Genomic DNA, 24,895 nt, shown 5'->3' on the forward strand with positions numbered 1-24,895 from the left:
TTTCGGTGCTGCGCAGCCCGGGCGCAGCCAGGCAGGCAGGGCCGAGGGGGAGAACGTCCTCTCGTGGAGGTGTGCGTGGGCAGTCCTTGGCTCCGGGCGAGGTCAGGGCCTTACTACACATCTGGGAACGGCCGGTATTGAGACGGCATTTCAAGACAAGGGACTAGACCACCTAGGAAGAGATCAGAGGACTCAGCGTAGGACGTCCCAACACAGAGTTTGGAAGAGAGAGAGGACGCGGAAAAGGCGGGCTGAGGGGGATGTGTCCACACGTTACGAGAACACTCATACTTGAGGACGATTCAGAAGACCCGTGTAAACATCTACCACCATGTTTTCAAAGTACTAAAGTGAACACTGTACAACTTGAAACAATTTAAATGTTAGAGTTTGGTCTTCAAGTTCTAAATGCTAAGTTTTAAAATGTCCTGCTAGAGGCCGGCCCGGTGGCTCAGGCGGTTGGAGCTCCGTGCTCCTAACTCCGAAGGCTGCCGGTTCGATTCCCACATGGGCCAGTGGGCTCTCAGCCACAAGGTTGCTGGTTCGACTCCTGCCAGGGATGGTGGGCAGCACCCCCTGCAACTAGCAACGACAACTGGACCTGGGGCTGAGCTGCGCCCTCCACAACTAAGACTGAAAGGACAACAACTTGACTTGGAAGAAGTCCTGGAAGTACACACTGTTCCCCAATAAAGTCCTGTTCCCCTTCCTGAGGAAAAATCTAAAAAAAAAATAAAAATAAAACGTCCTGCTAATCGTGATGGCTGATATGTCAACCTAATTAATTAGCTGATATCCCAAGGCACAATATGCATTTAGCTTCAGCTTCATCAAAGAGTTTTCTCCATAACTGCTCATCTTCCGGCCACCTTCCTGTCAGAGCTAATTAAGCAGATCACTGTTTTCCCCTCATCTTGATAATACTGCTCACACAAGCATGCATTGGCAGCACAAGTGACAACACCGTCGTTCTCTTCTTACTCACTTGGGCTTGTTTTTCGCATTTTCTTTAGTCTAATGGCCACTGAACCGTTTCATGAGGGTCTGTTTCAGTTCTGAGGAGTGGCTTCAGCCCAGCTCTCCCACATGCCAGTTTGCAACTCACATGAACCCTCTGGACCTACTCTTGTCATTGTCACATGAGGGCCACTGTCACCTCCGTGCAGTGCTGATGAGCCTCAGTCTGAGCAGCACGGCTCCTGGCTGCAATGCACGAAGTTGTTTTTATATCCTTCCTACTACTGTCCCTCCTCCCCCTTCTCCCCTTCTAAGGGCAACTTTGTAGGGCAAATGGCTAGGCTCCGCTCCACACGTTACTTTAAACAGGGTAGCCCCCACTCGCCCACCCCACCTGTAGCAGCGGCACCTGGGAACTTGTTAGAAATGCCAATTCTCAGCCCAAGCCCAGACTCCTGAATCAGAAGCGGGTACCAAAGCTTGAGACCCACGGAGAAGGCGAGCGGCATTCTGGGCTACCCAGCAGGTTCTCAGGACACGGGCCACCTGGCCCCAGGTGACCCTGCCATCAATCCTGCTAACACAACAGGCTGCAAGTTACCAATTTGTCATACACACAAAGCTCCCTACCTGTCTTTCCGGCTGTTTTCTTTAAACATCAACTATATCCCTTGAATAAAAAAGAAACTTCTTACAAAAACTCGACCCTCATCCACACTTTTTTCTATAGCAACAGGAAAAACAAAATCTCTGTCCTACTTAACCCAGACTAGAGTTCCTATATAATTAATTGTTTTTCCAACTTTCTCTATAAGACGTGACAAACACTCATCTCCTTTCCAGCCATTTCAAAGAAAATGAACTTAAGATCAGGTTACTCTTAATTTCTATCCTAAGGAAAACATTTGATCATAAGGAAAAACTTGGTTGTTGTATGTAGGTTTATTGTTGTTTAAACCAAACTGTCCCAGATTTTGATGCTTCCATGAGCTGAGAGCAGATGCCCACAGGGGAACGGGACCAAACCCACACTCGGCAGCCCCCGCCCCTCCCCCCTGCCCCCCCCACCTGCCACCTCCCCCCCCCCCCCCCCCCGCCTCTGTGGGCGGGGCCTGCGCCGGGCAGGCCCGCGCAGTCCTGAGTTAACTCTCTCCCCGCAAAGCAAGACTCTCACCAACGTGAATTTGTGGAATTCGGCAGTGTACATGATCCCTCCCTCGGTGTTTTCTCATCCAAACCAGGGCACTTGTGAGAGTGATGGGCAGGGTGCTACTAGCAATTATGCTACGCCTGCAGGTGTAAGCTGGGCTGCGTGATTATCATCCCATCTGTCAGTCTATGTATGAACAGTGGTCCTCAGAATAATTCTCCTCTGGGGTCCAGACATCTAGCTGAGGCTAGAACACAGCTCGTTAGAAGCCAAACTCAAGAGTCGGGCTCTTCAATCCAAGGCCAGGCCCGGCTTGGGGGAGATAGCTCAGGCACGTCACAGCGAGCACCACGAGAGCAGGAGCCTTGGCTCATCGGTCCCCCTGTCCCCAGCACCTCCCGCCGCCAACGGCACAGAGCAGGTGCTCGAGAAACCAGCTGGAAGCATGAATCCACGTTTCATACTGTAGTCCCGGATTCTAAGATGCGTACTTCTTCAGTTTAACTTCTGGAAGCAGAGTGGATATCCACCCTGCTAATGGATTTCATTTTTCTTTGTTTCCTGAGAAGTAGTAAATCAATAACATGCCTTTCATGTGTGGGTGCCATGGTATCAAAAAAACAAAACAAAACAGTAACCGCCTACCATCCCAGATTCATGTAGGGGTGGTAATGACACTCCCGGGACAATGTCGACCAGGCAGGGCCGTCTGCTCGCTCGGCCTGTAAATCTTGAGCGAAAGCCTTGATCTTGCTTCTCCAGAGATCAACCTCTCTGCCCCTCCCCCACGTCAATGATACCTTCTTGTGAAGGTGGCCAGAGCCTGGAATCCTGCCAAGCAGTGCTGGAGTAAATGCCACCTGTGACGTCAGCTCAGAGTAAGTGCTGACGGTGGGGTCCAGGCAGTCTCCCCCGGAAGCCCAAGGAGTCAGACAGTCTTAACAGCTGCCAGGCACCACGCACCCCCTCGGTGCCAAGCTGCAGCACTCCTGGCACTGATCTCTGGAGACGGATACAGGCCGGAAGCAAAGGCTGCCAGAGGGCAGCGCTGGGCAGTCCCCTCTGTGAGGGTCCTTGCCGGGGCCCTGCACAGCCGAGAAGCTCGGGTCCAAGGTCAAGAGATCTACAGTCGGTGGATTTGAGATCCACCCTGGCTTAAAGCTTCTCGCCCCACAGCAGCCAACAGGCACCCTCGAGGGACGTGCTTAATGACAAGAGTGACTTCATTCAAGGAGGCGCTAAGTATGGTGTCCCATCATCACACTGTGACCCATCTGCAGCTCCCCCAGCGTAATTAACTAAACCAGAGGTCATTTTACAACAAGCATCGGTGCCTGGAAATAGCTGCCATGTGCCATTATGTTCTTAATGTTTTAATATACGAGTAGTTTATTGTATTAAGATATGTAAGATTAAATGATTATGTAAATATTGATAATGTTATCCATGGTAAATTTTTACAAACCGTGGTAAAATACACATAACATAACATTTACCATGTTAACCATTTTTAGTGCACACTTCAGAGGTAATAAGTACCTCCAGACTGTTGTGTTACTGTCACTGCTATCCAACCACAGAACTCCTCGTCTGGCAAAACGGAACTTAAACATTAATTAAATGTTAAACAATGATTCCCCATTCTCCCGTCCCTCAGCCCCTGGCAACCACCATGCTACTTACAAACCCTATGGTTTTGATGACTCTTAGGTATCTCATGCTAGAGCAGTACAGTGTTTGTCCTTTGGTGACTGGCATTTTTCACTTGCGATAATGTCCTCAAGGTTCACCCATGCTGTAGCAGGTGTCAGGCTTTCCTTCCTTTTTAAGGCTGGATAATACTCATTGCACTTGTATGTACGGACCACAATTTCTCTATCCATTACCCATCGATGGACACCTGGGTTGCTTCCACTTTCTGGCCACTGTGAACAATGCTGCTGTGAACTTGAATGTACAAATATCTTTCTGAGAACCTGCTTTCATTTCTTTTTGGTGTATACTCAGGAGTAGAATTGCTGCATCATATGGTAGTTCTGTTTTTAATTTTCTAAGGAACCGCCATACCGTTTTCCATAGTGGCGGCACCATTTTCCATTCCTACCAACAGTGCACAAGGGCTCCAATTTCTACACGTCCTCTCTAACACTTGTTATTTTCTATGTGTGTTTTTCAGTAGCCACTAATGGGTGTGAGGCAGGATCTCCCTGTGGTTCTGATTTGCATTTCCCTCATGACTACTGATGCTGGGCATCGTTTCATGGGTTTCTTGGCCATTTGTGTATCTTCTCTGGAGATGTCTAGTCCAAGTTTTTACGCTGGGCTGTTTTTGTTGGTCAAATGCCATCTTTATCCATTTCCAAGAAACAGAGCTAGTAAACCAAGGTCAAATTCTATGCAGATAAACATGGTTATGTCCATACAGTGGAATACCACTCAGCTATAAAAAGGGACAAACTACCGATAGAAAAAACAACAACTTCATGGAGCTCAAAGGCAGCACCCTGAGTAAAAGAGGCCCATTTCCACAAGTTACGTGCTCTATGATATTCTGGAAAAGGCAAAACTATAGGAATGGAAAACAGATTAATGGTTGCCAGGAGCCAGGGGCGGGGAAAGGGTCTGACTACCAAGGGATAGCAAGTTTTTCCCCCCTGGGGTGATGGAATTGGTCTCAGTCCTGACTGTGGTAGTGGTTACACAAATCTACAGCTGAGTTAAAATTCAGAGAACTGTACAGCCAAAAAAGGGTCAGTTTTACTGTAGGTACATTTTTAAAGATTCCCATGCAGAAGAGGAAAGAAAGGTTTCTCCTTGGATTCACACAGGCCCTGTGCTAAGCAGTTGATAAGCATCGTCTCATGAAATCCTTACAAAGCTCCAGGAATGTATAATTATTGGCTGTCACTTGAGCCCAGGTCTAAATGAATCAGGAGAAACTAAATCCTGCTTATTCCAGATACCTAAGATTCCATCTGAGCTTTCCAAGACGAGGGGTGTTTGCAAATTATTATTTGTCACGTAGTAGCAGGAATTCAGAGTTGGTAGAACCACAGCGACACATAAATGCATCTTTCTCCCTGGGGACAGAGTCCCAGGAGCTTCCAGCAGATCCTAAAAAGCCCTCAGGCTCTTGAAAGCACTCAAACACTGCTCCAGGTTCCAGGCCCAGGGAGGGTCGGGGCACGGCCTCAGAGGGCACAGTGGGTCTGGGGCAGGGCCAGACACTCGAGCCAGTTCGCTCTCCATCGCCCAAAGGTGCCACAGTTCCAAGCGTTCTTGGTGACAGGCCACATGTTCTCCAGGATGAGTTCAGTCCAGGTGCACTGCACCCCCCAAGCTGGGACCACGGAACTTTGGACTCGGCAACACGGGGCTGAAACGCAGTCTAGCTCCCAGGCCCAATTCCTATCTCGGTCAAATCTAAAAACTTCACTCTACAACCTTGCACGTTTAGGGTAATTAATAGAGACAGCTCCTCGCGAGCAGGGGGAGAAAAGGATAGATCATGCAGGAAAGAAAGCATGCTTTTGATCTGTGCTTTTGGTTTTCTGATGAGCTCAGAGAATATTTGTAAGGTGCTCTGGACAAGCTGAGGCAGAAGCACAAATTAGTGTTGTTATGCTAATTAAGTGAGAGGTTCTGTAGCTCCAGGACCAAATGATTAAAGGAAATGAAAAAGGTTGAGTGGGCTTTGGTCTCTATGCAAACAGCCCTGTGTTTTGAGCTACTCTGTTTACCCGAGGTCTTACAATCAGCTCCACTGCGTCTTTTGCAGCAAAAATTAATAGGAGACCTGGTCTTATTTTACTATAATATAAGATCGCGTCTTATATAACATAAGACCGGGGTCTCCTATTAATTTTTGCTCCAAAAGACGCATTAGAACTGACTATCTTGCTAGGTCTTATTTTCGGGGAAACATGGTAGCTGCACTGACAAACTTGCAAAGAGACTACACACATTTACTTTCAAACAGCAGAGAAGCCCATGAGAGCACAGGTTAAGGAAGATTCAGAACAATGCGTTAGGGTTTCTGAATTTATCTTAACATTAACCATGGGAGAAAAACAAAGGGTTTAAAATCACTGCACTTATGGCGTCCCACACAATTTGTAAGTTACTTATACGCAAGGACCTTGAATGGCTGCTGGTATGTTAAGTGTCCCAGGGCAAAAGCAGCATACTGTGGTCATTTCACGTTCAGTGCTGAACAAAGACGGCGTGCGTACTAAATCCTGAGAGGCACCTCTGCAGAGAGGAACTGAGGTGGTATCTCTTGGGATGGAGCAAAGATACACCTGTCAGCGAGCAGCCTGCTCTGGCTCTGAGACATGCCGCCACCATGAGCACAGGCCACTGCTTTCAGACAGACTGAAGAAAGAATATTTCAGGACTGTCCTCCCGCTACCTCCGCACGCTGGGGCCACATGTGCAGCTGAAATGAAATGCCATTCTCTTCCCATAAATGATCTCTGTGGAGGCTCACTGCTTAGTTGCAAAAATCCATTCCCTGGAATTCCACTTTCTCAAATGTAAGAGAGAGAAAACTGAAAGGAAATACAGTTGACCCTTGAACAACACAGGGGTTAGGGGCATGGACTCCCCATCCTGTATAATCGAAAATCCGAGCATAACTATTGACTCTGCAAACACTTAACTACTAAGAGCCGACTGCTGACCAGAAGCATCGCCAATAATATGAAGTCAATTAACACACATTTTGCATGTTGTATGTACTCTACACTGTATTCTTACAATAAAGTAAGCTAGAGAAAAGGTTATCAGGAAAATCATAAGGAAGAGAAAATACATTGACAGTACAGTCATGTGACGCCTCATGACATTTCGGTCAATGACAAACCGCGCAGACAACGGTGGTGACCCACACAGCCTGGGTGTGCAAACCATCTAGGTTTGCGTGGTGGTTGCACGACGACTAAATCACCTAACAACACAACCCTCACACACCCCCATCTTTAGGTGGCGCATGACTGCATTTGCTGAAAAAAATCATTCAAAAAGAAAAATCTGCATATATGACATGGTATGATAAAAAAAATACGGTGAATATTTAAATTAAAAAATGTATTACAGTAAAATACACACTGCCTATTATTCCCCCTCAAAACAGTCCCCCCCATTTCGAACAAATTTATCCTATCGCTCTTGCCACTTTCCGAAGCAGTTCCGGAAGTCCTCTTTTGTGAGTGTCTTTAGTTGTGCTGTCCTGGTTGCCTCGATGTCCTGAATCATTTTGACTTTGGGGAAGAGCCAGAAGTTACATGGTGCCAGATCTGGTGAATAAGGTGGATGAGGACACACCAGAATGCTTATATTTGACAGAAATTGCCGTACAGAAGCGATGTGTGACACGGAGCGCGGTCATGATGGAGGATGAAGTAAAGACACTCACGAAAGAGGACTTCCAGAAGTGCTGCAGAAAGTGGCAAGAACGATGGGCTGAGTGTGTTTGAAGTGAGGGGGAGTATTCTGAGGGGGATAATGGCAATGTGTAATTGCTGTAATAACATTTTGTAAACATTCACCGCATTTTTCGATCACACCCCGTAAGTGGACCTGTGCAGTACAAACCTGCATTGTTCAACGGTCAACGGTACCTCCATAACCAGAGACCTCCCCTTCTGTGAGTGCTGAGGTCTGAATTTCACTTACCATATGTCCATTTTTAAAGAAATGGTGACTTCAGAGCAGCAAGGGACATTCGGTAGGAACAAACGCTAATGTTCACCGAGACTTACGTTTCAGGACGCTTTCTGTGCATGTCTCGTCAAATCCTCCTCCAGCACCACGGGGCAGGCACTGTTAGGATTTTCTTCATTTTACACATAAGGAACTGAGGCTTCGACAGGCAAAGCGACTTGCCCAGCATTCCACACTGCTCCCCGGACCACGGGGATCCAATGCACAGCTCTGGGACTCGGAAGCCCACACTCTCAGTCCCCACCCAGGGTCCCCAGGCAGGTCTCTGGCCCTCCAGCCTGCGCTCAAGCTGCCTCCTACGTGGATGAGCTTCAAGGAAAGTACGAAAGCCTAGATCAAAGTGTCCTGCACACAGAACAGGCGGTGGCCAGACTGTCAACTCCCTAAGGGCACAAATGCCTTTCATCTTCTCAGCACCCTCGACTGCCCTGGCAGGCTGCTTGGCACTCAGCACGCTCACAGCCAATGTTGTGTGAACGGACAGACGAGTGGGTGGGTAGGTGGGTGGGTGGAGCTATTTTAACCAAGGGCCACTTTCCACTGTTCACATCCAAAGCGGGTTCCTATGCAATCTTTTCAGCAACTGCACTTTTTAAGCCGCCGCTGTAACTGAGAAACCAGAGGTGCTTCATAAATCATAGCTCTATGGACAGACTGTGGAGTCATCTTAACAGTGAGGCTGGAAAGCCCCTGGGGAACCCCAGCACAGGCTCCAACCACAGACAAAGAGGGTGCCTCCAGCCAGCTCGGTAGTGGACCAGCACCAACCCCGCACTGTCCTGGGGACCAGGGGATGCACACCGAGGCGGCAGAGGGAATCCGAGTTCCCCGACTCGCTCTACCTCTCCCTCGGCCCATGACCTTCCCCTCCTGCTGCCTCCCTTTCCTCAGCTGTCAGACGGGCACAATACCTGCCATTTCTCTTATACGAAGAGAGCTAATTAACTCACACAGGTATCTGCAGGCAAAGCTCCCAGCACAGGGCCTGGCATGCAGGAAGTACTCAACAACCGTTAGCTGTCACCCTCCTCACTGGGAAAAAATGCTGCGCAACCCCAGCACCTTACGCTAACCAAACAAAAGAACAAAACCTAAAACAACAGCAAAAGACCTCATGTCTGTACGTATTCTGAAAGCTCTGAAGGACTGGGTAAGTTTTATTGTGATGATGAATAAATAGTTCAGTGCCAGGCAACACGAGAGCCATGAAAACACAACAGAACATTCCAGTACGGTCTGACTGCCCCTTGTATACCGCAGACGACACGCACACAGAATCGGCATTAGAAAGGGCTCTGGGATGGGTCTGTCCACACGTCAGGATACAGCAGAGGCACGAGAGGCCCAGAGAGCTCCAGCACTTTGCCCGAGGTCACCAGCAGGAAGCAGGCCTCGTGGCCCTCCAGGGCGCTGCGGGCGGCCGGGAGGCATCCCCGCCAGGGGTTTCCAGGGGCGCTTTGCGCGTAGCAGCCGCCTCCCCTGGCAGAGGGGCCTTGGAAATGTGGAGGCTCACTTTTACCCAAGTGGAAAGAGCCAATGTAACATGGATAAGTGAGAAGTGATCACCGGGCTTTAGCCCTAGCTTGGCCCCCACTGGGAATATGACCACAGGCAAATCTCTGCTGTTCGGGGCCTCAGGGTCCCACACACACAGAAGAGGGGCGCCATGCCCCAGTCTCCTCCTCTGAGAATGACAACCTCCTGCTGTGAGGGTTGCGAGGCCACGCACAGAAAACACCCAGGACAGAGCCTGGTACCGGCCCGCGGCAAGCGCCGATGGAAAGTCAGCCTTGACTAGCATTTGTATTTTTCACTGAAAGGAAAGGGGGGGTGGCTTTAAGAGAAGCCAATTCCATGGCCCATGCACAATCATCCATCTATTTAGTCACAACCAGTCACTCGAAGGACAGAGGCCCATGTGATTATCCATTACCAGCACATAAATACAACCCCTGTTTCCAACGAGAGGTTGTTTGGTTTTCGTGTTGTTTGTTTGCTTGTTTGGGGTCCGCTAAGTACCTATTCTGAGCCATCGCATTCCACTGGACTTCCGCCGTCCTCCTTCTCCCAGGCTGCCAGCATTACTGTCCTGCTCAGGGAGACCGTGAGCTGCCGCCACTTTGAACAGGGCGGCTGGGAGCCCCGACGTCAAGGCCACACCAAGGGCATTAATTTGTGAAGAGCTAGGAGCACATGCCTGAGCTCCGCCCCTTTGTCCCCAGCCCCGGGAAGCACCACACATCATCCTATGCTTGGCAGCTCCATTTCTTCTGTGCTTTAAAAGCAGGACAAAATTGGATTTGCAGTCAAATGAGAGTGTGGTACCAGCAAGCCAGTGAAAAGCAAGGAGAAGGACCCCCTGAAGGCTCTGCTGGGAAAGGAAGGTGTAGGCTGGGAGGAAACAGTGATGGCGCTTTAGGGGGACGCAGTCCAGACTGCAGGCCAGGACTCAGGCTCAGAGAACGAGCATCCACTTTCCAAATGACAGACTGGAAGAAAAAAGTGGGGACACAGAGGAGCTGGGACCAACAGGTCCCAGATTTCTAACCGATGAGATATGTCTCCTCACTGCCTCTTCGCTCGCAAAGGAGGAGGAGCTGCCTAAGCCCTTGACAAAGAAGAAAGGGGGCATCAGAAGAACCCCAACAGCCCCTTTCTCACAGCCCCTCAGTGACAGCGTGTGCTGTACAGTCATTCCATCAACAGAGAGCGGATGAGACAGGGATCCTGTCCCATCATAAGTGACACTCAGAGGCCAACTGAGAAAAGCAACAGGGAGAGGCGAGGGCTGTGTGCAGACGAAGCACAAAGTTACAATGTTCGATGCAAATGAGCGTCAAAGAGGGCTTCATCTCTGAACCCCCCTGCCCCCCGCCCCGGACCACGCCGGCTTTACAGACGGCGGCAGGCGCGCTGCCCACAGCTGCAGGGTCAGGGCCCAGCGCGGCCCAGCCTCTCCTTACGGCCGGGGGCTCTCGCCAGGGCGCTGGGGCCTGAAGCTCTGCCCCTTCATCCTCTCGGGAGACTGCACTGATCACTGCACCTGGGTAACCCAGGCCCCGACTAACCGCACGCCCCGAGCAGAGTACCGGTGCGACCAGCTCACCATGAAACTCCCTGACAGGCGATTCAAAACTCAGAATCAGCTCCATTTCAAGATAATTTTGAGACGTGGACTCAGAAACCTAAGTTCATTTTATGATAATATTAAGTAAATTCACTCCTTCTATTAGTAAGTAGTTATTGAACACCTACTATGTTCTGGGTGCAGCAATGGGACAGTGGACCAGACGTGCACCCTCCCTCAGGAGCCAGTGGTCTAGTTAAGACTGTATTTGTTGATTTGTAACTTGCAGAGAGGAAATCGGGGCTTTGGTTTCTGAATGAGCTACACAATATCATTGTACCCAGAATGTTTATTTGAGGCCTTCCCAAGGAATTTGCTGGCTGCTGGAGGAAGAGAAGGCAGGGTCTGGAGGAAGTGGGTTGGGTAGAGGAGGCTGAGCGCATCCAGGAAGTGGGTTTTCACACTGTGTTCTGTGGAGGACCAAGGAGGAGCCTGAGGGACCACCGCTGAGCGGGGAGGACTCACTGAGCCCAGAGTGGCTCCCATTACCCATTCTCTCATGTCCTTCTTAGGTAAAAAGGGACCTGCTGCTTTAAAACAACAAAAAATGGGGAAGCACGAGAGTCCCTCCTCTTTATGGCACTGGGGGAGAACATGAGACCCAGAAAGGGGAAAGAGTCGCTCAACAACAACGCCAGGTCTCAGATGATTAGTCAAATGGTCTAAAACAACGGACCACAAACTAAGGCGACAGATCCCTGAGTAATTTACAAAATGTGGGTTTTGTTTTTTGATTCATAGCACAGCCTTTGGGGCAAGGTGGGTGGAGAGTCAGAGCAACACCTGTCCCAGCAGCCAGGCGCCCAGCTGGAGGCCGTGTGGGTGCAGGAGCTGCCAGCGTTACCAGGCCGCTACTCTTTCCAGTGCGTCATCTTATTATGGCAACGGGGACACATTCAGCTGGACGGAGGCAAGACCAGCCCTGCGTTCAAGGCATTCTCCAATCCGGGCTAATTTGGGAAATGATTTTCTGCAAGTTTATACATGACTCACATTTATTTACAGGCCTCCTATCAGGTCTGTTGGCTACAAGGAATCCCATTCAAACCACCTCGGCCAACAGCTGCTCAGGGACCAGGAAACATTGGGGGTTGCTGTGGCTGGTGTTTAAAAACATATTCAGCCTGTTTGGGCTATCTCTTACCTCCTTACAGTATTGCTGATGGTATTAATGTTAGTAGTACTACATGCAGCCTAAAGACCACATTGGGCCGACCTCAATTTAACTGATTTTTTTCTTTTTTGGGGGAGGTGGGAAGAGGAAGATCAGAAAAGAAAAACAGCATGAACAAGAATGAAGATAGAAAGCTACTATATCTCCAGCAACAGGGGAGGCTAAGCTGAGCTCTGTAAAAGCAGAAATGGGCAGCAGGGAGTCGGAGACTGAGCCTTCCCGCTTCTCTGCACGAGGGCTGCCCTCGGCAAGTCACCAGACTTCCCTCGGCCTCAGTTGCCCTCAGTTGCAAAATGGGGATAACGGGCCCTGTGCCGGCCCTCAGCACTGTTGTGAGAGTTGCGTGAAATGAGGTCACCCGTCAACGCATTCGGCAACTATCGGACACTGCAGAATGTTCCAGACTGTTTTGCTGCTACCCTGGACTGTGACCCCGGGAGAGGCAGTCTCCTGCGGGCGCTGTGCCACGGAAAGGCGTCACATAATGTTTGCCAACAAGGAGGGACTCAGTATGTGCAGCACGGGCCGGTGAATGAATAACTGCCAGGTGCCATAAAAATGTTGTGTTTGTCTACTGGATACAGTTTGACCACAACGATTGCTAATGGTGGGGAAAAAAGGAAGTGTAAAATTTGAGAGGAGTTTCAAATTGATCAAAATACAGTGACTGCTGACCCACAAGGACTCTTTCCTAGGCCCAAAAAGTGTGCAGCCTCATGTGACAATACTGGTACTTTTTATCTGTTCTCAGAAAATTCACAAGAACAAAAGTCACTACGAATACAGTCATTCAATGTAAATTTTCTTTTTAACTTATGATAAAAGCATCTTTAGACGCGTCCTCTCCCCTTGGGCAGTGGGTGCGCTGGGTGAGCCTGCTCCCCTTCACCCCTTCACCTGCTCCTCGCAGGGAGCCTGCAGAGCTGGCCAGAGGGTTCGTAAGTGATGAAACTCCGAGGCAGACTGTGATTCACAGAGTGTGGTTCGCTGGGAACACAGAGCAGGGGGAGAGACTTAAAACAAAAACTGTGCAATTCACATCTTTGTGACATCTACTTTGATTGTCTGCACCGGACAGAAGGGAAGGCCCAGGAGGCAGTGATTTCTGGCAAAGACTAGAACCCCAACCCCTTACAAGGGCCTGGATAAACCATCTGATGAATGAACCGAGTGAGCAAATGAAGGAAGGAACGAACGAACGAGCAAACAATTGAGGCTCTGATGAGTACAGCCAACAAAACTGCAGCCACCTTCTCCGTATGCCCTCTGCTGCGCCCAGCTCACTGGGCTCGGCCTCTACGCCTCACCTTCAACCTCAAGCCCTTGTGGAGGTGATTCCCTGACCCCCCTCCACCATGAGCTCAACGTGATCACTCCTAGCAGCCCGTGCCCCCAACTTTCTGCCGAGTTCACCACTGGCTCCCCAGAGCCTCGTACAGTGCCCGACAATCAAGGAACGAATCAATGAAAGAATGGGGCAAAGCTTTCAAAGTCCCGATGAAAAGCGAACGAATGTGAATGGTTTCTCCGACGAAGGGGGATGTAAACTCAAGTGTAGCAGTCCGAGTGGGGAACAGGAGAGGGTGATGCAGCTGGCACGGCGCGTGGGGCCCGCCCACAGCTGCCTTGTAGGAACGAGGGCTCAGACTTGCCAGAGCTTCTCGTTTTTCCAAGAGAACCAGAAACCTGAGATTGGTGAGTGATTTCCTGATTTTTAAATATTGACCACCAATTCTTTCTTTTCTCTTCAAGAGCACTTGTGGATCAAACACAACATACCTAGGGACTGCATCCAGCCCACAGCCACCAGCTTGTCACCTTCACTCACAGGCAAGAGAGGTCCGCAAGCTCCAGAACATGCGGGCATCAGCTCTCCCCCGGCCACGTGTTTGCTGGGAGTGAGCGTGAGCCAGCTGAGACGCACCGTAACTGGTGCACCAGAACCATGTCCACTGGCCCCCAAAGTGGCCTCTGGGCAGCCGCACGTATCTCCCCCCCGATGCCGATCCCCAGAACAGGTCCCTCTTAGCCTCCTCTCCTTGCCAGTTGTGCCCACAAGCTCACCCAAGGGAGCCCCCTAATCCATCTGGCTGCCTCACTCTCTACCTCCTCATTATCGCTGCACGACACCAAGGAGTTTAGAAAAGCCCCTCTCCACCCCAACCTTCTTCCTGGCCCTCCAAATTCAACCCTCCTCCTCCGGCCAGGCCCCAACCAGCCGGCAAGTGACCGTCTGCCACCCTCTGGAACCCAGCCCGTCTTGATCCCCCATCAGGCCCGGAGCAGGGACCCGGGAGCAGCAGGGCTGAGGCCTGCCTTTCTGTGTCCCTGTGAAAGGCCAGGCCTCACAGGAGGGCCGTCTGTGTGACCCGCAGGCCCCACCCGGAGCCAGGCGCTGCCGAATAATTGACTGGGCTGAAGAGCAGCATGGCAGAGCCAAACAGGTCTCTCCCAGAAGCCAAAGAGGCCGCTGCTCCCCAAGGACGGATCGGGACGGGAGAATGTGCACGAGTCTCGGGGCCGTAGGGACAGGCAAAGGAGTTTCCTTTTATACTGAAGGATTCCTTAAACCCTGAGAAGCCCAAGTGGGCCTCCTATTCCCAGAGAGAAGAGATTACCAACACGTGTAAGCAATTCTTCTGATGCTCAAGTCAACAGAAAATAGCAAAGCGGGTAACAATGACTGTTTGCTGGTGGTCAGGCTCCTGATTCACCAGGCTATTCATTTGCTAACAGGGCCCCACTTCACCTAAGGACCCTTCCTCTGAATGAAACACTCTGATGGTGACGGAGCAGCAGGCCCATTTAGGAACCCCCAACAGAAACCCAACTGGAAATCTCGTCGAAATGCAAAGTGAAGTCCACTCATAACGACCAGCAGAAACCCCCAGTGTCCCCCGACAGTTGTGTGTGAATCGCGGCCAAAGCCCGGCCACCAGAAGGCTGGACCCCCTGCTCGCTCCGCACACGCGCCAGCCCTGGTCTTGCCGCCGTCCCTCACCAAACGCACGTTCCTCCCGAGGGCCGAGCCCCAGCTGGTCAGCCCCTTCCACTCCACGCTGCTCCGCGCGCCGCCTCCCGCTGCGGTTCCCTTACCCCGTCCCCGTCCCCGTCCCCGTCCCGTCCCCGTCCCCGTCCCGTCCCCGTTCCCGTCCCCGTCCCCGTCCCGTCCCGTCCCCGTCCCCGTCCCCGTCCCCGTCCCCGTCCCCGCACAGGCACCGGCCGCCCAGAGCCGCCCCCACCCCCCCACGGCACCCGAGCAGCCTGGCAGCCAGGAGCGACCGAGGCCCGGCTCTCCCACGCTGTGACAGCGTCTCGGAGGGCAGGCGCCTCCTGCTCTTTGCACCCACTACCGCCCCGCGCAGGAGGTGTCCCGGGAAGGCCCAAGGACACAAACTGGCCCTAGGCCTCCTTCCTCCGAGAAGGACGAACGCAAGTGACAATTCACCTCCTCCTGAGAGGGCTGAGCTCTGCGAAAGCAGCTCGTGGGACGGCAGGTGCTTTTCCTTTCGCTCCTATTACTTTCCCACTGTCGCCAAGTATCTGACAACAAACATATTCTAATAATCAGAGAACGCTGTTAATGTCGTTTCTAAAACGACCCCCCAAGTTTCCCAAGACCACGGCTCTGAGACACGCTTCACGGACTAACCCAGGTGTTTCTGGGGCGGCACGCACGCGTGCAGGGGCAGCTCGTGGGGTGCTCAAGGCCGCGGGGCGACCACGGCGAGACAGGCACGCGGGAGGCGGCAGCTGAGACCCGGCCCGGCTCCACGCGCGGCCGGCTCCACGCGCGGGGGCTGCAGGGGCTCGCGGGCCGGGCCCGGAACCCCGGAACCCCGTGCTCCCCGCCAGCGGGCGGCGTCTCCTGAGCCCACGTTCACGTGCTCGGCACGGGGCTCGATGCGGACACGGCTCGTGGGAAGCCCACGGAGGGGCCGCCTGTGCCCCACGTGCCGCCCGCCGGCCCCCCGTGGGCCCCCCGCCGAGACGCGGTCAGACGCGGCCCCGGTGCAGCCGCCAAACCAACGGCCTCCAGGACCCACGCCGCCCGCGGGGCGCAGCCCGGACCCGCCCGCGCGGCTCCCCGAGCAGCACAAAGGCCGAGCGGGGCCTGGGCGGCACCACCGGCCGGGCCCGTCCCGCGCGCGTCAGGGCGCAGCTCGCCCGGCGGAGCGGCCCCCGGAGCAGCGCAGGCCCGGCCGCCCCTCCCGCCGCCCGGCCGCGCGCCTCACCTGCTTTCTCGATCTTGCCGGACATGTCTGGGCTGCGCCGGAGGCCGAGGCCGCCGCTCATCGGGCCCGGGCCGGGCCGCTGCGGGACCGCGGGCGCCCCTGCCTCGGCCCTGGCCGCGCCTCACACCCGCGCCGGCATGGCGGGCTCGGCCGGCCGCGGCCTGTGCGCTCGGCCAGCGGCGCCCCAGCCCGCCCGGAGCCGCCGCCGCTCCTGCCGCCAGCCGCCAGCTGCCCGCCGCCCCGCCTCCTCCGCTCCCGCCGTCACCGCCGCCGCCGCGTCCCGGGGCCCGCGAGCCGGCGCCGCGCCGCTGCCGCCGCCGCCGCCCGCCGGGCCTGGGCCGCGGCCAGAGCGCCCCCTGCCGGGCGTCCGCCGCGCCGCCACCAGCCCAGCGCCCCCTGCCGGCCCGGAGCCGGCCTGCGCCTCCCGACCGGGACGCAGCGCCCCCTGCGGGCCCGGAGTCTCCACACCACGGCCAGGACCGACCGCCCCAGCAGCACCCCTGCGGCGCAGAGCCTCCACCCCAGCTCCCGGGACTGACACCCCACTCCCCACTCCACCGTCATCATGACTCAGCATCCTCTGCAGGCCAGAGTCTCCAGGCCAAGGCCTGAGACTAACCCCAACCAGGACGCAGCACCCTCTGCCAGCTGGGAGACTGTCCTGACTCTCGCACCGCAGCACAGCACCCTCTGCTGGCCTGTAGTCTCCACACCAGAGCCTGGGACTGACACCCTCCACCCAGGGTTCAGTGCCCTCCCCTGCCCGGAGCCTGGCGTGCTTCCCTGACCGGGGTCACAGGACCCCTTCCGAACTCTAGCCTCCATGTCAGGACCTAAGACTGACCCCACCCAGGATTCAGAGCCCCATGCTGGCCCGTAGTCTTTGCCAAGACACAGGACCCATCCCTCCTCCCATGTCCTGGATCCTAGCAGCCCCTGCTGAGTCACATGGCCAGGTTCCCACCGGGGACTCAGCGCTCCAGGCCATCCCAGAAGCTCCAGGCCTGGGGCTGACCTGGCCAAGAGTTCAGCCTAACCTGACCTCCCCACCTCATGTGGGACCCAGCACCCCCTGAGGGCAGAAGCCACCTGGCTAGGTCTGGGCCTGACCCTGGCAGGGCTCAGTGTCCCCAGAGGCCCAGAGTCTCCATGCCAACGCCTGGGCCCAACCCATTAGGACACAGTGCCCTCTGTCTGCCCCACTCATTCTACTCCTAGATGGGGACCAAGGCATCCATTCTCCAGCCTGCAGTTCAGCTGTGGCTCTTCTAGCATAGTGGTGAGTTCAGTACAAGTCACTGATTTAAGAATCAAAGACCCTACAGGGGCTAGTCATTTTGTTAGGGGCTGTGGGTCCCACTGGCCACAGTTGATTCTTCTCTCCAAAGAGTTCATAACCTGAGGCATCAAAATAAATGAGATACTGCAAGTATAAATGACAACAAATTTTAGTAACACAAGGGATATTCACGTGTGGGAAAAATCTCTTGTCCCCTGCTCACTGTTCTTGACCCAAGATGGATACACAAAGAAGTAACAACAACTCCGCTACTTTCCCCTCCTGCTTCCCTCAAAACGGGTAAAGTGAATAATCTGGTGATAAGGGCAGGATTTGGGAGAAGTGCCAGGAGAAGGAAAAGATGGTTGGTGTTGCAAGAAATTCCGATTCGCATCTCCCACACCCTGGTGGGTTCCCCGATTCTGTAACTGAGAGCTGGCTGTAGATGGCAGCCAAATTTCCAGAGTCGTTGGCTCCAGCCCTCTTGGGGTGAAAGGCAAAGCAGAGACTGACAAATCCATTTCTCTTTCCGGGCTGATGGATGGTGGCCCTGAGCCAGAGGGCCACTGCTCAGCTTTCTTGGCAGCTTCACCGCCCAGCAAAAGTGGCCCTTGCTCCCAGACCCACCTCCCCAACACTCCCAAAGCTGCCCCCAATTCTTCCAGCTTCTGAGCTCAGCAGGGCCAGAATTTTAGGTCCAAAATCCTAGGTGCGAAGCTGGGCATCTAGGCCCAGCCAGGGGCTTGGTAAGAGTACAACCAACTCTATTTAATAAATCAGGACGTATCAAATGACAAGGGATTTTTCAAACAATAAAGTACTTTACAAATGGACATTACTATGAATACAGGTCATGGACTTTATTTAATAAAGCTCATTCATCATGGTGTTTACACACACAAGGTAACAAGATGAACAAATCCCCAAAGCTTTGCTCTTCCCACCATGGGTCCTTCTCTCATACTGCTCTTTCTGTCTAGAATATTCTCTCCCCTCCCCTCTACCTGGCTGCTTCCTAGTCATCTTTTCCTTCCCCATTTAATTGTCACTTCTGCAGGGAGTCCTTTCCCAGAGGGTCCAGCTCCTTGTACTGATCGGGATGCTTGATTTCACCGTCAGAAACCCAGCTCAGCTCGGGCAGGGCAAACAGGGACTTTGTTGGTCATCTCAACTAGAAAACCAGGGACACAGCCAGGAGCAACACTGCTCCCTATAGGCCCAGAAACGACAGTGCTCCCCTGGCTCAGCTCTCTTCTCACGTCACCTGTCTACACAGTGGCAGGGTTGGGACCAGCAAAGTCTCATTAGCCTCATTTGAGTCCCATGCCTACCTCCAAGCCAACGATTGCAGGCAAGGGGACAGAATACGAATATTGGCCAGACCTGGGAATTGTGCCAATTGCAAGAAAGCTCGGCCATGGATACCTTAGAACCAGCAACTGGGAGTGGGAAAGGGTGGGTGCTGAAAGCATCAGGGGAAGAGATGCAGAGGCATCTTAAAAACCCAAGGCCGTCCATGGCGGCATCTTAGCCCCTGGGGAACCTTGCAGCACCCTACATTTCTCCTTCATAGCACACACCTCCCAGCAGCTCTTCCATTTCCTGTATCCATTTAATGTCTGTCCCCTTCATGACACTGCCTGATGGGTGCAGGCAGGGACTGTCTCATCTGCACCCAGCAGATTATAATTTATGGAGGTGACTGAGTGATGACAAGGGGAGGCCAATGCCGCTGAAAGAATGCCTTACTTACATTCCCCGAGAGGAGGGGCACGCCATACCGACAGGGCCAGATGGAGAACTTGGGGCAGGCAAGGCGGGGCCGAGTAAACAGTTGAGGACTGACCAGCGTGAATAATTCCAACGGGCTCTGGGTGTCTAGTCACCTGGCCCTGGTGTGATTGAGGGCTGGAGATAGGGGCTTGTTGTGTGAGAAACTTGGAGATGGCTGGGGCTACAGACTCAGCCGGAAACTGTCTCTAAGGAAGGACCGGCCTCTCCCTGGCCAGCAAGATTTTAAAGATGTCAAACGTGACAAGATACAGAAAATGAAGAGCGTGATTTGTGCAAGAACCACGTCTGGCTTGTGTCCTGTAGCACCAACGCCAACACGGGGTTGGGTGGGGGAAGCTCGGTCAGTACTTGCCTGGGTGTTGCCGGCCGCCCCCCAACATCCCAGGGGAGGACAAACCAGATGACCACAACACGGCTCTCCAGACTGGTGGAAGGGACACTGGGTGGCCAGGAGCTTGCTCAGAGAGCCTGTTAGAGACATGGCCCTTTCCAAACAGGCCACGCCCTCTTCCTGGCATTCGCAGACACTCCGCTATTGGGACAGCAGCAGTTCAGTTCGGGAAGACTCCAGCAGAAACAGCCAAAGAGAGGCTGGTGGCCCAGGGCTCCCCTCAGTTTGGATTGTTGGCAGTCAGTTCGCAGGTACCTGCCTGAACACCGACCAGTCAGTTCCCCGAGGACACAGATAATCGCTTCATGACATCTTTATTGCACATCAGAAGAGGAGGTGGGGTCCATTAATTATAGCAGTAATGGTAACGAGGGCTGCGTGTGCTCCGTAGTCCTGGGAGGGTGGGGCCTAGGTCAGGGAGTGTTTGGTCACGTGCTTCAGATACCAATCTACTAATGGCTTGGCAAAAGGAGGAATTTATTGAAAAGCATGGGGGTGTCTCATGGGTAGAACAGAAGGGCAAGAAATCCAATACCTCCCCTGGGTCTGAACTGAGGTGGGAGAGGAAGGGACACCCCAGCCTCAAGTCCCTTCCTTTTCCGTCGCAGCCAACCACACACCAGATCCACGAGGGATACTCACTCCCAAACCCCACTTCCAAGAGAGATGATCTGATTGGCCCAGCTCTAGTCAGGGGTCCCTCCCGGGGCCAGTGGGGACTGGTCAGGCGGCTGGGGTTACACAGCACACACACAGCTGCTGGGGAGCCCTGTGGGTCCGGTTCTCGTGAAGGAGGGCAGACGCTTCCATCATCTCAGGGAATTTAACCCCCCTGAGTAACATAAAAACACGTCTAGTAAGCAGTCAGCCTGCGCCAGGCTCACGTTTTAACCACTATACTACAACTTCTGTAACCCAAACTTATCTTTCCACACCCCACAGTATTTTACGTGATGCTTGATTTTTGTTCAGTTCAATTCAATCTGACTTGATTCGATTCCATTCCATTCCGTTCCATTCAGGTCAATTCCATTCCATTCCCTTCCATTCACATAGATTGTACGTCCTCAGTGTCCTGGGCCTCATGAGAAAAACAAAGGTGAACAAAACCTGGGTCCTGGTCTCCAGGAGCTTCAGGGGAGTTGCGGAGGGAACTCTTGGTCCAATCAACCCTCCCTGAGGCCCAACTGCCGCCATGAAAATCATCCCAGCGGGGGCGGGGGATCCTGCTGTCTGGTTGTGGGGAATTCATTTTAATTCGGAGCATAAGGAAAGTCCAAATAGAGGAGACAAATGTTTCCGTGACTTTAAATGGCACTAATGACTTTGTTTCCACTGAGATTTTCCTCATGATTCCTTCTTGTGAACACGCGGGCTCCACATGACCCCACACCCCAGACTCCCAAATGGCTTCATCCTGAACTGGGGAAATGTCCACCGACATTCTCAAAAAGGTGGGGACAGATGTCGGGGTCATCGCTCCACGACTCCCAGACTGACCCCGGCAGAACAGGCAGCAGGCTGGCTTCGAGGTACCTTTGGCTTCTCTCTCACCGGGGGGCATTCAGGCCATGTAACAGACTGCTGGCTCTGGGTACTCATAGGCCGGTGTGAACAGACGCATTTTCAGTACTGACACATAAGGTAACCATAGCCTCGAGGATCTGGTGAAAGTGGGGTGGCTGAGCCCCCAGCTGAAGCCTGCGAGAGGCCTGGGTCCTGTCCTTTCCTCAAACAGTTTGGTAAACGTTACAGATGGCCTGTTGAATGAGGAAATTGTGCAAGAAATGTAGTAAACAGTGATTAGCAAACAGGCGCCCGTGCACACACGCACACACGCATCTCTTCTGCCCCCTAGTGAACATTTGGAATTCTAAACTTCATTTTTAAAAAGCAACATGCTATCTATTACTTTACAAATCTTTCAGTGTTAATCACAGACTCTATGTGCTATCATTAAAAAAGAGAGAGAGAAATAAAATAAAAAGTCTCCCTTTCGCTCATGAGAGGTAACAGCTTATCGTATATCCTTCCAGACGTTGCCCTATTAAATATATCCATGCACACATTGATGAGTTTTTGTTTGTGTGTTTGTCTTTGAGTATGAGTGGGTTTAAATGGTAGATATCAGTTTGCATAACAGAAGCTGGCTAAAGGCTTACCAAGCGCATTTCTTGGGCACACAGCTAGGTGACATCTCCCAGCCTCCCCTTGCAGTGAGGTGTGTGGCCATGGGGCCTGTGAGATGTTGGCTAAAATAATGACTGCCACTTCCATGCCCAGACCATAAAAATCCCCACACTAGGTCCTCTGCTCCGTCTCTTCTATTTCTGTTGTGACGATGTGTTGAAGATGGAAGGAGGCTGGGAGCATCACCCCTTCCCATGGACCTGCATAGGCCTGTAGGACTGGGGCATGAGCAAGAAATGAAGCTGCACTGGATTTGGATAGTTAGCCCTCCTGTCCAATGCAGTCTACAACTTGCATGTTTCATTAAATATATTTGTTCATTATGTAGAGATAGATTCATACCACATCTTTCATGCCAATACATATAAATCTGATACGTTTTAACAGTTGTATAGCATTCCATTGTATGGATGTATCAAAATGTATTTAATCGTTTCCTTTCTGATGGGCACTTATATTGTTTCCAGGTTTTTAACAGTGTAAACAAAATTGCAATAAATGTCAAAGGTGGGTATAGTGTGTGCATTCATGCTAGTGTTTCCGTAGGACCCAGAAATATGGCAACTGGGGCAGTGGAGAATGAATTGGAATAATTACGGTATGTACGTGGAGAGGTAATAGAGACTTGAGATTCTTGACGAAAGAAAGAACCAGGTCCAAGTTCTGGTCTTGCTATTTGCTAAGCAACCTGTATGAGTCACAACCTCTCTTTGCCTCAATTTACCCATCTAATAGGGGTAATCCTAATGCCTGCCTCACATTGGTATTTCATCTGTAAAATGGGGATAAAAAAATGGGGATATGATTACTTACCTCATAAAGTGATCAAGGTTAAATAATGAACGAATGAATGACAGTGATCCCTGAGAGATGGGTACAAATGAGCCTTACAATTGCCCCAGTTTAACGCCTAGAGAGGGTTTCCATCCTGTGGTGCAGGAAGGGGCACCGAGGCAGAGCCTGGCAGATGCCCCGAGTTGCGAAGACAGAACTGAGAGTTTGGGGAGACCAAGGTTGCCAGAGTTCACAGGACAGAGGGCCGGAGAGGGGCGCTAAGCAGAGAGCCGTGGGGCTACCTCTGTAATGCTTGGTGTCGGGAGCAGAGCAGACTCTGTTTCCCGAGGCCGCCTGCTCCAGAGGAAGAGCAAGCAGGGGGCTTAGTCACATGTTTCTGCTTTCTCCTTCCCAACTCACCAGCCAGGTAAGCCATTCCTTCTCCCAGGGCTGCAGGGTCAGAGAGGCCAGGAGTGTTATGCTAGCCGAGCTCCTTCCATCTAGAAGGAAAGAGTGGAGTAAGAATGGAGAAGAAGCAATATTGTCTTGGCTCTGGGATTCTTCTCAGAGCTGCATCCGGATGTCTCATTCCTCTGCCTGTCTTCCTAAGTGAGCCCATTTGCTGCTGTCTTGCTTGATTTTCTCTACTGCTGAATAACAGACTACGTCCAAACCTGGCTTAAACGTGTGCAGTGCCTGTGTGCCAGCACTAGCTCGCCTGGGCAGCCAGGGGCGGGGGTGGGATTCTTATCAGTCAGCTTCTTCAGACGCGTGTTGGGGGCTCAGTCCTCCTGGACCTCTCTGTCTCCAGGTGGCACCTCATCCTCCAGGGGCCTCTCCACATGGCTTGGGTCTCACAGAATACAGGTCTTGGGAAAGATGCACTTTGGACATGGTGGCTGTCCTCTGAGAAGCGGGAAATAGAAGCTACCAGGACAGTCAAAGGCCACTCCTGGAAACGGCCGAGCAGCCCCTCCGAGCATGCTATTGGTCAGACCTTCCATGCCTTTGTCCTACTGGTCAGAGCAACCTACGTATTGGATCCACCCAGACCTGAGGGGGTGGAGCATTGGACCACACCTCTTGGTGGGAACACGGCGAGCTCCCTGAAAAGGACCACGTGGGGTGGAGACGGGGTTGCGGGCATCCCTGGGAAATGGATCAGCCCTGGCCACCATGGTTCCAGCCCCGTCTGTACGCCTCCTCATGTCTCCAGCTGAGTTTCTCCCATGCTCTGTACCCCATGGCTTGTTGTTCACCTCCCCGTGGCTGTCTTGGAGGCAGCTCAGACTCAAAATGTCCAAACCTCGACCCAACATTTCAGACCCTACTCCTGCTTCTCCTCTAGAGTCTCCTACTCAGGGAATGTCACCTCCTGCCCTGGGTTGCCCAGTTCAGAAGCTCAGTTCATCTTACCTCTGCTCTCTCTCAATGCCCATTCACTCAATTATGAGTGTCGACCGCTCTCCTCTCCCCTCGGCCCCCACTGCGGCTGTCCGCACTCCTGCTCTGGGCAGCCACCATCTCCTGCCCAATTACTCTGACAGCGCCCTAAGTGCCCCCACCCTCATTCTGTCCTCTCACAATTTGTTCTCTGCACTGTAGCCAGAGAGGTCTTCCCAGGGCTAACCCGATGTTGTCGATGTCCAGAAGAAAAGGCTCCCCATCACCCTCGGCACAAAGTGCAACACCCACCCTTGCCTTCGACCCCATATCTTCTTCCCAAGCTCCCCAGGCCGCACAAGACCCTCTGGTTGTCCTCAGACACCTGGTGTGCTGGGCTCTTCTTGCTATCTCTGCACCTTTGCAAATTCTGTTCCGTTTGCCTAGGACATTCTTCCTTCCTCCCTCGCCTCCATCCTTGCCGAGATGACCCCTTCTCATCCTTCAGGCCTCACCTGAAATGCGACCTTTGAGGGACCCCCCGATTTGCAGCTTACCTCTCAACTTAAACAGTATTTTACCCAGCAAAGTACAGTTTCTGCACAGTAAGCCACAGCCATTTAAAGTGTACAGTGTGCTGAGTGTTGACAGAGGTACACACCACCAACAGGCCGGACACAGGACGTTTCCATCACTCACCGGGGTCCCCTCGGCCCT

General features: G+C 52.8%; 1 protein-coding gene across 1 annotated transcript in view; it reads right to left on the reverse strand.

The window, feature by feature from the left end:
• RAPGEF1 (Rap guanine nucleotide exchange factor 1) overlaps positions 1–16,557 on the reverse strand; it is a 131,732-nt gene extending 115,175 nt beyond the window's left edge. Inside the window, exon 1 of the mRNA XM_081065820.1 lies at positions 16,368–16,557. Within this exon, the coding sequence (XP_080921946.1) occupies positions 16,368–16,428 (61 nt within the window). The 5' untranslated portion in view covers positions 16,429–16,557. The remainder of the gene's footprint in view (positions 1–16,367) is intronic.
• Between the last annotated feature and the right edge of the window lie 8,338 nt (positions 16,558–24,895).

Source organism: Rhinolophus hipposideros (assembly GCF_964194185.1).
Source record: "Rhinolophus hipposideros genome assembly, chromosome: 11".
In the NCBI taxonomy this organism is placed as follows: domain Eukaryota; kingdom Metazoa; phylum Chordata; class Mammalia; order Chiroptera; family Rhinolophidae; genus Rhinolophus; species Rhinolophus hipposideros.